Here is a 14,791-nt window from a genome sequence, read left to right as displayed (position 1 = left end):
AATTGATTGTGATTTGTTATCTTAAGCTTAATAAAGAGTTTGAACTCGAGAGCGAGTTTTATTAAGGTGTTTGAAAAGTCTATATAGCGGGTAAAATATCTGGATAGTTTGAACTCTGAATTCCGGCGCGGTGGATGCCCATGCCTCATCCCCGACTGCACTGTAAAGGCGGCATATCATTATCGGACGAGTAACGTAACGTTCTGAACTCGAGTCGAGGGGCGGCGGCGCCGGCGCTTCTCCCCGCAGCTCCCCGTGTCCTTCTGTCCGTAGGCCGCACGATAGTAGCGAGCACTCGGACGAGCTCGCCCGATTATACCCCTGACGTGAGCGCCGCGCACAGGTCCAACCCGGGCACGCCCACGCAGCCGCGGAGGCCCGACTTCATCGGCGGCCGGACGTCGCCGCAGCGCCGCTTCCTGTCTGAGGGGGAGCTGCTGCGGGACGAGGACATCCGCGAGCTGGCCTCGTCGCCGCAGCGGGGCGGGTACCTGTGGGCGGAGCGACCGCCCGCGCCCTCGCCCGCGCCGGCCCGGCGGCGCCCGCCCGTGCCGCTGCGGCCCGCACGGCCGCTGTCGTTCGTGCGAGCGCTCGAGGTGCAGGAGCAGCTGGAGCGGGCGCCGCAGCTGGAGCCGCCCGAGCGCGCCTCCGTCTACGACTGCAACTACGAGATATCCGTCTGAGACAGACACTTGACTCCCTATTACCCGAATAGGACTGTTACAGAACGACCCGTCGCCCGCGCCCCGACCGCATCCAACGCACAACCGGTCATGCCATATTATAGTGAAGTGTAGGACGAGTGACTCGTGTATGTATATTTGTGTATGTCCGAGTGTAGATATTCCCCGCGTTGTGACGCCGTGAGATAGTTCGATATAGATGTAAATTGTATCTATTTATATTATTAATATTAAGACGTTGATTTTATCACAGCTTTGAGACTTGCAGAGAATGCACTCAGCATTGGGAGCGGCCGAAACTTCAGATTATTAATGGTTAAAAAGATAATCTTTGATTTGTTTGCAAATATACCGGGTTCAATTAACAATAAAATAAGCATAAACAAATTTTTGTGAGACTTACTTGATTTGGTATATTCTGGCATAATAAAACACAATAAAACGCTTAACAAATTAATCAAAACTAATCACTGATCTACATGTTGGTGCTGTATCATTTATGTGTGTATTTCTCCAATATGTGTTCGTATATTCACAATGTGGTCCAATTGGAAGGTTTTTGACTCAATTTTATTTTAAGTTTAACACTATTGTAATTAAGAAGTCCGTGCAGTGCCAAATATTGTGTGGGGAGGGTAGTTTAGTAAAATGTTCAACTCAATTGGATTATAATTTCAAACAACTATCTAGAACTGTCTATTTTGACATAAGTGTTATTGTCCTTTCCAAGGTTCAAGGTGTATTTGTGACGTGTCGGTCGCTGATTGGCTGCACCTGTTCGTATACACATACGAAACTGGTTTTAGAATTTACTCGTCGAAGAGTATTAGTTTGCTTATTAATTTATCGTTTGTAGTTAGTTATATTTATATTATGTAGATTGGACAAAAGGACATTAACAAAAGTGACATAATTCGATGAAATTCTAAATTGCTGGCTACTCTAAATTTGTATTTAGACAATTTTATCGTTTGATTATCCACACCTCGCGTTTTGCTATAAAATTTAGAAGTAACCCACAATAATATTATTACATAATATAATTATGAAAATCATTGCATTTATGGAATCTCTGGTGAGGCGCCAAAATTCATCAAACATAAAGAATACATAAGTATGTATTTCTTTAAGCGTTTTAGCCATTGTTTTAAATGGGATTAATAAACGCATTTGGAGTGATATGTAATAGATTCATTTGACATAAATCCTGTTTACACGATTTATTTATAATACAAACAAAAAAATAATAATAATAATATAAATTATATGACAGAGGCACCCTTTCAAATTAAGTTTGATACCTTAAAAGTAAATACAATGACCTTACAGCCTGTTCTTATACAACGTACAGTTACTTTGAAAGAAATCAGTAGGGTCAATGTCTTAAACTCTCAGCTTCGTGACACTCTCGTTCCTCTTCATCCCGTTTCACTGTATACCATTTCAAATTTTAGAGAATAGAAATTATAGGAACACCAATTATTTTAGTGCATTATGGTGTAGAAATTTATTTTTTTAAATATTTTTTAACGCGCCTGGAAGATCTCGTAGCACCGAATTTCCGACCGCCGGCAAGTACTTAGATTTGTGATTCGAAATAATGTTTTAGATGGATGATTTTTATTTTAGTTATTATATTATTTTTGTATTTTATTTTACATGTACTGTTATTAATTAATTTGCAATGACAAATATGAATATATTGAAAACCGTATTCAGAAGCGTATTAAATAGATAATTATGAGAGATGATTGTTTTAGTTCCAAGACTGACTACTCTATTGTGTTGTAAGTTTTTTATTTATTTTGTCGGACTTTTTAGGTCTTGTCCAGAGGCGTGCATACCTCGTTATGAACCTAAATAAATATAGCACTAGTGTTAAAGTTAATTTGGGTCTGTTATTTTATAATCGAACTATTATTTAACACCCACTCATAGATCGCTAGATACTAAATACCTACGGTAAGCAGTCTTTTCATATTCCAAACCTCAACTAGGACTAGTTAGATCCACAGTGCCTACCTTACTAGAGAACCAATGCACGCCCCTGGTCTTGCCTTAAAGTACGGACAGACGTGCTCACTACTAGCACGAAAGCATGCTTTTATTGAGCATGTGCTCATTAGTAGCACGTGTGTACTGTAATGAGCATACTTATTTAGAGCGTGCTTAAAAAACAAACGACGTTTGATTTTCGAGCATGCTACCTGCGGCGCGGGTAGAAGGAGGCGTGCTCCGAGCGCGTCTGAACAGGTTTGCTTATTAGCATGCTATTATCGATTTGATCTCGATCCGCGGCAGGCGACTATGATTATTTTATTGAGTTCTGTATGGATATCACTGTCACTATATCTTTGTACATCGATTTTGTCCAAGAGCCTGGTGCCATATAGCAGCACATCTGTCCGGTAACGTTTGCTTTGAGAAGCTCATTTATGAGTATGCTTAAGCAAGCATGCTTATTGCTGGCAAATGTGAACAGTTGCATGAGCATGCTCACTTTAAGGATACTTAAACGCACGCTTTTTTTGAGCACGTCTGTCCGTACCTTAATGAGCACGTCTGTCCGTACCGTAATTATGTGCGAATAGAATAGAGACACAGTCTTGGACGTATTGAAATGTTACTATCGGTGATCGTAATTTTGTTTTGTATTTTTTTTTATATTTGAAATATTTGTAAGTCCTGACCGTCACTTGCGGGTTTGAAATGAAAGAGGCAAGTCGCGTTTAGTTTTAATAATTGACTTTAATAAACAAACTCGGTGTTTATTTTAAAAATAGAGCCAAGCTTACACTAATAAACTAAAATAGTATAACACATATTTATTATGGAATGAGAAGACCATCGGACATACGCTTGTATATGAGTACCGATTTGCAATTGAACGAATCGGTACTACCGCTAACGGTGGTGGGGTCGCTGCTCTTTACCGTATCTCCGTTGCGCTGTCTAGCGGTCAAGTTGAGTCACTATTTGTGTTACTATTATAAGCCACATTAACACATTTAACATAATATTACAAATATTTGAAAAATCGAAACAACTGACTGAAAACTACTTTTTTTTAGTTTGAGTCTAGCAATTTAATGTATTTAAGAGCAGTCGTTTTCGTAGAATATAGGCTTATAGGTAGCATTGACTCTGCATTTTTTTTATTATGAATGCAGTGCCGCTCAGGATTCTTGAAAAACTCAAAAGTTCTGAGCGGCACTACAATTGCGCTCGTCACCTTGAGACATGAGATGTTAAGTCTCATTTGCCCAGTAATTTCACTAGCTACGGTGCCCTTCGGACCGAAACACAGTAATTAAGTTTGTATATTTTTTTCCTTATGCTATTAAACGCAGCGGTAACAGGGTTAAGTTTATTCTTAACGCATAACAACCGTATCATAATAGTAATTCCTCTGGTGTTCAAAGAGTTCCTCTGCGTCGGTGATCCCCTACTCAGGGGACTTGATAGCTATCAATAAAACCATAATATTATGTGTGTTGAGCTGTACATTTATTGTTACATAGTTTGGTTAAACAACGTTTAGTTTCGTGGTGTAAGCTCGGCTCGCAATTAGTTTTAAAAATGACGTAGCCCATTTGGTCGGGATTCGAGATTTGTATGTATGTACATAAAGCAATATAAGTAATAATTTATATATAAAATTGTACCGAATATATAAATTGGATACAGAGCGCGCATGTGACGAAGAAATTCATGAATATTTTTTTTTATTGAGTCAGGCGAATTTTTGCGGAAATCTGTAATGTTATCCACAATAAAAAATGTTCCACCAATCCACAACATGAGAGTTGAACAAGACATACCAAGATTTACGAACCCTACGTCATTCGAACGGTTGGCTCAGTTGGAAGAGCGTGCGGACGGAACCCGGTAACGGGTTTGAGTCCCGCATCGTTAAAACACGAGTCACATCGGGTTAGAATTACACGCATATTAATCCATTAAAAAGTGTTCTATTTTAATTTAATTAATCCTAGAAGTGAGGGTGATCAATTTATTAATATGTAATTAATATGTTCATGTTTTCAAATACGCGCCCTCTGTAGCTTAATTATATAAACTCTAAAAGACCCGTATTCTAGAAGGTTAGTGAATTTAACTATGTATACTATATTCGAAATAGATTGAAGTTGTATAGACAGAGCTTAAACCTTTTTCACCACTGGTAGGTAATTGTGATAGCAGGTACTTAAGTGAGAAAAATCACTAAGAAAACCGTTATCTCCAGAAGTGCCCTATAAATATTTTCTTTTTGTCTCAATATAGATCGATTCTCATCAAACATTTGTAGAGAACAAATCTACCAATCTCAATTTTTACTTTTTCAATTGCGCCGTTTAGTAGGTCGCTATAAAATAAATAGTAGTCAAAAAACTAAACAACACGCTTTTTATAGAAAACCGAACTAAAAAATAGAAAATTTATTTTGAAATTTAAAAACTAGCACCATTTCCTGCCGACGATAGATGAACATTGAATAAATTAACAAAAATCTCAATGTGCAAATTGAAAAATGGAATAATTTTATCAAATTAATGTATTGTCCTAGGTCCTCGATAAATCTACGAAGTTTGAACGAAATCTGGCCGTTTAAAGTGAGTCAAAATCGCGCCCAGATGTGTCGGTTACAAACAAACATACATACATGTGAAGGTAATATAAAGCGTGTACAAATTTAATAAATAATTTAATCCAGACCTGTCTGTCATACTACATAATAAGAAATAAATGAGAAAAACAATATAGTAACAGACGCGGTATGCAATATGTTCATAGTAACTTCTAGAATACGGGAGTAGTGTTTGCTATTGTAACTCGCTAGTTTGCATATACTATCCCCCTTATTCATAATGGTCCGCTAACTTTAAACAGCCGCTAAGGAGTGTTTTTTCTCATTATGACTTAGGTCAATAGAAGAAGACAGAGTGCGAATTAGCAATCCTTTAAGTTAGCAGACTATTATGAATAAGGGGGTATATATTTAACTGTTGATAGTTGTACATAATATATTTATTTACTATAAGAGTACGTGGCCGTACGACGTGAAAATTAGATAGAAGTATTAAAAAGCGTTCATATATTGAAAGCCCTAAAGCGTTTTATATTTATTGTACATAGAAAACGCGACGGTCGATATTGAACTGTAAATATGTAGGATTAAGGTGTAATATGTAAATCGTTAGTTGTGAATGTAATTACGAATGATTGTTTTTCAATAGTGCCTGCATTACTGGATTTCCTGTTCGACATATCAGTAGAACCCCAACCTTTTTATTGGCTTTGGTATTTCGTGTTTAATTGTTGCAATGTGGATACTACCAAATATATAATTGATGAAACGCCGACTTAGACTGATCTCCCATGATAATAAATTTTATTTGCTGCAATTATGTCCATACCAATCACGGACGCGACAACAAAAACGCGTCTACCCACTGACCTCTAGTCTCTACTATATACTGGACTGGCGGCTGTCAAAGTGCTTTTGTGCCTGTTTGATATTCGCCATTTTGGCGCTGTTGGCCATGTAGCGAGAGTCTACGGTACTGAAACTAGTGTTGACAACCTCAGCAAACATCGATAGATGGAGGGAAACTATAAAGAAAAATAATTGTGTACTTTATTACGTTGATTCTTGAAGTATATATAACACGAAAAACGAACGATATTAATTCAAATTGCAAAATACTTCACAGTATTGTACGTTCCTTTGCCTTCCAGCCATTTGTATTATACGCGAGTGGCGCTTCAAATAGGCACAAAAAATTTGCCGTCAAATATATGGAACAGCCTGTCCGATGGTATTTATACAGGTCAGTGATACCAATTTTTTCCTTTATATCTTGCTTGTGACCTGTGAATGAATAATTTAATTATAATATGATAGTTATTATTATGAATTCCTCAGCATGTTAACGGCCTATTGTTTGTGTGCTATTCATGTCCTCTGACTATCCACATTCCGTTAAGCCTAAGTGACAGTACACACCAAAGAGTTTAACGTAAGATAAATATAAAATTCTTTTAAGTATGACGTTATCATAATTATCTGGTAGAGTTTGTATGAATTGCGGGTCTGTTGAAGTAGTATTTGATATTGGTGTGTACAGCTGTACAAGTTTATTTTACGTACTTAATTCTGATCGTGTTGTTATAAATGACTTAATCCCATCTTCCAACCTAGGTCGGAAGTTGGGAAGTTTGTGTCATATTCCAACCTCTGCCAGGTTGGAAAGTGGGAATTCTTTGTCTTAACAATGTTTGTACTTTCAAACAGTCAATAATGCGGTACATTAATCGACATTTTACAAATTTACGTTGTTCTGTCAATAAACGGTTCGAGAGATATGGTAAATGCGTGAGTGAGTGTGTGGGTGGGATCGTGACATGACAAACTATATATGTGAACCTTCCTTGAGCTTCAATGAATCTATTACAAAAGAGTTTATTGAGATCGATCGAATAGTTCAGGAGTTATTAGGGAACATACAAGCATACATTCTCTTTTATATATATAGATAGATTGCTCGGATACAATTATTGGTGGTGTTCCGAAAATTTCGTCTAAAAGGTATTCTTAAATATTATTGTAACGAAATTTTTTTTTATATTTGTATATAAAAAATATAATATGTTCATTGTTTACATATTATAGTGAAGTTATAAATGATATCTTAATATGTTCTTTGAACTTAATATGTTCGTTGAATTTTTACAGGAATACCTAAAGACAAATTTGGTCAATTTTGGTGTGAAGTGGTAAACACTATCGAAAACTATAATTAAAAACAGTGTTCTAAGATTGTTTATATATTGTTTTTCCGGAGTCATTAAATTTGTCACGTTCTTAATAATTCTATAATCTATTAAAATACTCATGTTTATTTTGCCAGCCACTGTATATCAATGACAGTTTGGAAGGTGGTTACAAAAATAATAAGAATGATGTATTCCCACTATCAAACCTGGCATAGGTTGGAAGACGACACATAAAGTTCCCAACTTCCAACCTAGGTTGGATGATGGTAATAAGTTTTAAAAATATAGGACTGTTGAAATAAATTTCACTTGAGTTATGCTTTGTACTAGCCGATACTCGTACTGTGTTAGCATCTGTTAGCACTCGCACGTAGAAAACAATGTAATTTCCTGATTTCGTGGTGAAATTTGGGTTTTAGCAATATCGTCGTTAAGTGTGCTGTAATAACACAAATGCAATACAAATTTCAGAGAATTTACTATTGACACAGTTTTTAATGTATCGATTCAAATAAATAACGCATGTGATGAGTGCTTCTGTTTTCTGTGTGCAGTACAATTATATAGATCGCATAGCATCACAAGAATCACAAGTTTCACCAAGTTTAATAATATATAATGTAAAATAACATATTGTATCATTCTGTTACCACTTAAATGTATGTTGTGTAAAGTATCTTTTAATATAATTGTTGATTTATACTTAATGATAATAAAATGTCTTCGGTCTTCTGATATCTATGTGTAAGTTAATATATTATTATAGCTCAAAATGGGTCTTAGCCCGTGTCGGGAGTTGCAAGTGTGTTAGAGGAGTTCCTAGTCAGTATCCTGGCTGCCACTGTCTGTAATAGACGTGTCACATCACATAGCAGAAGTTTCAGTTTATTTATATTTTTCGAGACATTGTTTTCTGTCAACGAACAACCATGACCGCAAAATGTCTGCAATCGCTAATTGGGATATATGCGTAACTCCACTTTGCCAAAGCAGCCCTTCCAATGAATATACTTTTCTGGAGGTTACTTATATAAAAAAATTGTGTGTTTGTGTGTGAGTTCTTATGTACACACGCAAGAAGTTATACTTCTCTAACGTAACAAAAGAAATCCTTAAAATAATTAAGATATTATTATATTACATTCAATCGATGAAAATATTATTATAAATTAATTAATGTTTATTTCAAATATCATTAAATTATTTTTATACATTAAGAAAAAATGTTTTTTTTTTTATTTTACAAATTATACATATTTACATTTATTTAATTCTCTGCTTATGGTAGCTGAAGTATGATACAAATGGTTTAGTTGACCAGCTAGCGTCAGGATGTCGAATTTGCGAGACGGTGTGCGCGCGCATCTTAAAAGTTCACTCTAGTATTTTTTCCCTAACGCGCTAAAATAATTTACAAAAATGAAAATTTATAACTAACATGGTCATGTTAATAATAAGAATGAAAATAAGTGCTAAAATTTCAGCATTCTTATTATTTTGGAACAACTGATCGTATCGCATTCACGATGATGACGGAACAATGTATAGACTGGGGCCTCGTTGCAATCGTTTGTTAACTCTTCCCAACTTGGTAAAAATAACTGATCTGGTTGTTATGTTTCATGTCATATTGCAATATTCTTAGATAATAAATACGTCTAGGTAGACTCTTGCTGTTAGACAACCGATAAAAACAGGCCAGGAACATTAGTTTAGTGTGCGTGACATGCTACGTCTTACACTCGCGATTTGTATGACACTTTGTGTGCGTGAATTGCTCTAAAAGAGTTTTGTATCAAACTCAATCATTTTTGACGTTTTCATAGCTGTCATAGTCTTTGTTAACGTATAAATAAATGATCTAAGGCAATAATAATATTATTACACAGTATGGTTGGACCTGAAATGCACATTTCAAAGATAATTAGATACCGAAAAACATCTCTCGCTGTTCGAACTGGCTAATAATAATTGTTAATACAGTAATCTATTTATTATATTATATACAATATCCCAATAGTGGTTGCGCAGGGATCATTTGCTAGCCTAAACTTTATGCATCGCGAGTCCGTAGTAACCCAAGCATTTCATTACAAGAGCTTAATATTAATGTTTTTTTACAATTATTTAAAATAAGTACCGTAGTATGTATTAGTGAGTTAGTAGAGTTCGTTGTGCGAGTCAGGCCCGGCCGTACGGTCCATACGTAGTCTCGATAAATATGAATCTAGCGCCATTGTAATCTAGGACTTGTTACACATTTGTTTGAGTGTTGTATGAGTACATTGACAGAGATCGTTTAATTATCTAATTGTGCGGACAGTGTTTTATTTTTGTATTTTGATAAAATTTGTGTAAATAATTTTCTTATTTTATTGATATTAAACTCAATTAATCATACTGTGTTTTACTGTGTGACTTTTATTTTTGGCGAAGCTGTCAAATTCATTAATTGATAGAATTGTCGATAAAAATGCGATGTGGCGTCGTGTTCTTCTTAGACCATACTTATTTATTGTCTGTATCCATATACAATCTGACGTGCCCGAGTTCCGATCTTATGCAGCCCATCTCTTTTGTTCTCAGCAGATAACAAAAATGCTATAAAATTTTTGGTGAATGGATACCCGATTTATTTGAAATAATAAATCAAATCGGAGAAGAGCTTTTTAGTAGAGGTTTATTTGTAAAAAATGACATAATCCTACCCCAAAGAATAGAAAATACTAATGGCACCTCCACTAAAAATTCCTTAAATAAATAAAAAGCCTTTAAAATTCCTTATAAATTCGCACAATATGAAAAACAGTTACGTTAATCAGGAACATTTTGCAAGTTAAAATGTGGTTCCTTTCGATCGAGTGTGGTGAAATTTATTGGTTCTCCCCAATGATATTTAAAAGTACAGATAGGTTACGTAGACAACATTCGGTGTTTGAAAATGATACACTAACGCACACATGAATAATTTAACATTGCAATAGCACACTACATTACAATTATACGTCAAAGAAGGATAGTAAATGCAATTATCGCAAGCGAAAAAGAGATAACTCTAATTTGCTAATTGTTTCGTATTTGTATAGAGAAAATACAGTTAATTCTGATTTTATGATTATTTACCGTACACCGTGATTTATGCCTAAATTACGATTCATTCATGAGTCCATTTAGTAAAAGCTATAAAGTAGTAAAACTGCATTGAAATTAGGTAGATAATGTGTCATTGACTTTATATAAAAAAATAATTTAATATTGATTATAATATATAGAGCCACATTGATGATGTTAATTATTTATATATAAAATAATAAAAAAACATACAGAGACCAAAACAAAACCGAATGGTATCTACAGTAAGGTATGTCTTTTTGTTGAGGGTTTATTACAATAAGGTAATGGGAGAAGAAGAAAATGATCCATTGATTCTTCTGCAGTTAGCAAGGGATATACTGAAAAAACTACTACGTAAACAAATAGCACTCACTGTCTACATCCGCTACCTACCCTAAAACTTGTTTTAGTAGTTTGATAGTTCAGCTACCTATATATGCACTTGTTTATTAAAAATTATTACATTCACTGCAACAATGACTTTTACATTATATCCTAAAATATTCTACTAACGCCGATCGCTGCCAAGCCGATCATAGATTAACGTATAGAAATGACAAAATATTGATGCTGTCTGTTGCGGTACAATCGATGTAGAATATTTTAGGAAAGTATGTAAAAAAGTAATTGTTGCAGTGAATGTAATAATTTTCAATAAACAAGTGCGTATATAGGTAGCTGAACTATCAAACTACTAAAACAAGTTTTAGGGTAGGTAGCGGATGTAGACAGTGAGTGCTATTTGTTTACGTAGGAGTTTTTTCAGTAACACTGTCCCTTTCAGTATATCCCTTGCTAATTGCAAAAGAATCAATGAATCATTTTCTTTTTCTGCTATTACCTTATTGTAATAAGCCCTCAACAAAAAGACATTTATAAATAATATAAGATACAAAAAGTAACAATTGTAATCCTAAAACTTTTTGGGAGCCGTCGTTAATAAAAATGGAAACCTTACTGTAGATACCTTTCGGTTTTGTTTTGGTGTCTGTATGTTTTTCATTATTTTATGTATAAATAATTGATATCATCAATGTGGCTATATATTATAATCAATATTAAATTAATTTCTTATAAAATAAATTGGTTCTCCCCAATGATATTATAGTATTAAACCTCCTCAATGATATTATAGTATTAAAACAGGTAGATATGTCACTAGCGCGCCGAAATTCAATCCCCTGAATTGAGTCAATTGGTTCCTTTGGTCGTAGTCGCTCTCTCGATACGAAAACGCTACACACGCGTTTGTAGTTGACAGAATTGCTTACAACTTGATATAGGTACAACATTAAAATGCCGTCTTGTGTTATGGGAAGATGCACTGATGATACGAAAGTAAAAAAAATCATAGAATTACATACCACAGTTCAGAAATAATGAATTATAACATTTTATTTGATTTCATTATTTATCTAACAAAATATATATGTGGCCATGACAACGCCGATCGCTGCCAAGCCGATCATAGATTAACGTATAGAAATGACAAAATATTGATGCTGTCTGTTGCGGTATGATCGAGGTAGAATATTTTAGGAAAGTATGTAAAAAAGTAATTGTTGCAGTGAATTTAATAATTTTCAATAAACAAGTGCGTATATAGGTAGCTAAACTATCAAACTACTAAAACAAGTTTTAGGGTAGGTAGCGGATGTAGACAGTGAGTGCTATTTGTTTACGTAGGAGTTTTTTCAGTAACAATGTCCCTTTCAGTATATCCCTTGCTAATTGCAGAAGAATCAATGGATCATTTTCTTTTTCTCCCATTACCTCATTGTAATAAACCCTGAACAAAAAGACATTCATAAATAATATGAGATACAAAAAATAATAATTGTAATCTTAAAACTTTTTGGGAGCCGTCGTTAGTAAAATTGTAAAAATGGGACCCTTACTGTAGATACCTTTCGGTTTTGTTTTGGTGTCTGTATGTTTTTCATTATTTTATGTATAAATAATTGATATCATCAATGTGGCTATATAATAAAATCAATATTAAATTAATTTCTTATAAAATCAATGACACATTATCTAATTAACTTAACTTCAATGCAGTTGTAGCTGTAGCTACAACCAATAATATCAATTAATACAAATGTCTAATACCTAACTTGTAACGTAGCATTATAGATCGAAGAAATAGTAATCGTGCATAATAACTATAATAAGCGTATGCCGAAAGATTCGTTCTGACAAGAACATTTTATGTTATATAACGTAATATTAGCTCTGATAAGAACCATTTCATAATGCTGTACATCAACTCATAGAATCATACAGATCACCAGTAGTCAACTCAGTGAAGTTTCAAGCATCGTACTTTCTCTCGACGATCGCAGATATACGTGATCAGTCATATGCTCCGCGTTACACAACCGCACAGCAAGCCCGAGCGGACTCGACTGACGAGTGAAGCGTCGAGACTCGATCGCTATTCATGCAATTTTAATCAATGAGCGACAACGTAGGTGCGGAATGCTCATTGACATCGTATGATCGAGGTTCGACGCGAGTTTAAACAAACTGCGATAGCATTAGTTTTAGAGCGAGATAGAACATATAATATTATTCTCAATTCTTATTGAATGAAACGTTTTACTATTGGTTAAAATGTAAGCTTTAGTATTGGTGTGTATTTTCTGAACTTGTAAATATTTTTTAAGTAACGATTGTAATTGGGTAACTAGTTTTAAGGATTTTGTATATATATCGTGTAACCTTTTAATAAAATATATCTTCCACATATTCCTCACAGTCAAGCAGTTGTTTTATTTAATCGCCAAACGCTCAGTCTCTAAACAGTTTTACTACTTTATAGCTTTTACTGCATGAACTCATGAATGAATCGTAATTTAGGCATAAATCACAGTACGGTAAAAAATCATATCTGATGAATTTAATGTATTTTTCTATTCAAATACGAAGCAATTAGCAAATTAGATTTATCTCTTTTTCGCTTGCGATAATTGCATTTACTGTCCTTCTTTGACGTGTAATCGTAATGTAGTGTGCTATTGCAATGTTAAATTATTCATGTGTGCGTTAGTGTATCATTTATAAACACCGAATGTTGTCTAGGTAACCTATCTATACTTTTAAATATCATTGGGTTCTCCAAAGATTTAGTATTTTTAACCTTACCGCGGCAGAGAGTCGCTCATCGTTTCTAAAGCTGCAATAGGTAGGTGGTACCAATAGAGGCTAGTCTGAGGGCATTATAGCTTATTGCTTGTGGTTCTGAATTTAGTTCGGTGGCCACCAGACTACTGAGCCATAACATATAATAGTTTATATCGCAGCTGTGTAAACCAATAGTGCCGTATTCGGGGCAAGTACCGATGTCTTACCTATCATCAATGCCATAAGGATATATAGGTACTAAGGAGCGCTCCAACTGAGCTGAATTTAAAGAATGTTTTGTGAGGCCTATATTTATTAAAGATTAACATAATGATTATTCTTACTGTCGACCCATAACAATACCTACTGTTGTTACTGGACTGATTTTTTGAAAAGTATATTTATGTGGACAAATAAGTTCATAGTTTTAACAGGAAGATTGAAGTATTACTAACAACAAAACCTTTTATCCAAATTTACTGACGAGGTAAACAATAATTAGATCTTAAAAAACACGTTTAGCATTATTTATAGACTTTTCTCGTGCCTAAGATTCTCTGTTGCACAATCAATTTATTAACAAGCTATACTTTTATGAAGTCCGAGATCTATTACTGGAGTGGTGTAGTAACTACATATCTAAAAAATCGAACATTCAAAGTGAAAACCGACAATTCGTTTAATAAGCCTGTCACGGAGAGAAAGGGCGCTGCTCAAGGTTCAGTATTAGGGCCGCTACACTGTCTTTTATATGTGAATAACATGACAGATATGATAATACACTGAACCTGTTTCTACTTTGACGACACTTATCTCGTAATCGCGGACAAAGATCCAATAAAGGCTTGTGATTTTATACAACAGGATCTATTCAAATAATTAAAAATGCTTCAAATAAAATAAAAATGACTTGGAAAGTCATTAACTGGGAATCTGGAAGAGCGAAAAACTGCAAGTTTGAATATAATCTAATAATAAGCAATACAAAAATCCACTCTGAGCAGGAAGTAACTTCTGCTTTTGAGAATTTTTTTTCTGACATTCCAGTTTCCATCTCAAGCACCCTTGTCTCCTCCACCAGTGTTGCCGAGTCA

At 34.8% G+C, this 14,791-nt stretch overlaps 1 protein-coding gene across 3 annotated transcripts in view; it reads left to right on the top strand.

Annotated features, from left to right (window-relative positions):
• Window positions 1-1,070, top strand: part of LOC126979625 (palmitoyltransferase ZDHHC8) — a 30,436-nt gene extending 29,366 nt beyond the window's left edge. Inside the window, exon 10 of one of the 3 annotated variants that reach the window (XM_050829056.1) lies at window positions 344-1,070. In XM_050829056.1, the coding sequence (XP_050685013.1) occupies window positions 344-683 (340 nt within the window). In that variant the 3' untranslated portion in view covers window positions 684-1,070. Of the gene's footprint in view, window positions 1-273 lie in introns of all 3 variants that reach the window. The other 2 variants (XM_050829057.1, XM_050829058.1) reach the window with 2 other exon arrangements.
• Window positions 1,071-14,791: the final 13,721 nt, after the last annotated feature.

Source organism: Leptidea sinapis, chromosome 3 (genome assembly GCF_905404315.1).
Source record: "Leptidea sinapis chromosome 3, ilLepSina1.1, whole genome shotgun sequence".
Lineage (NCBI taxonomy): Eukaryota > Metazoa > Arthropoda > Insecta > Lepidoptera > Pieridae > Leptidea > Leptidea sinapis.
Note: the sequence above shows the minus strand (reverse complement) of the source record. Positions and strands in the feature narration are given on the sequence as shown.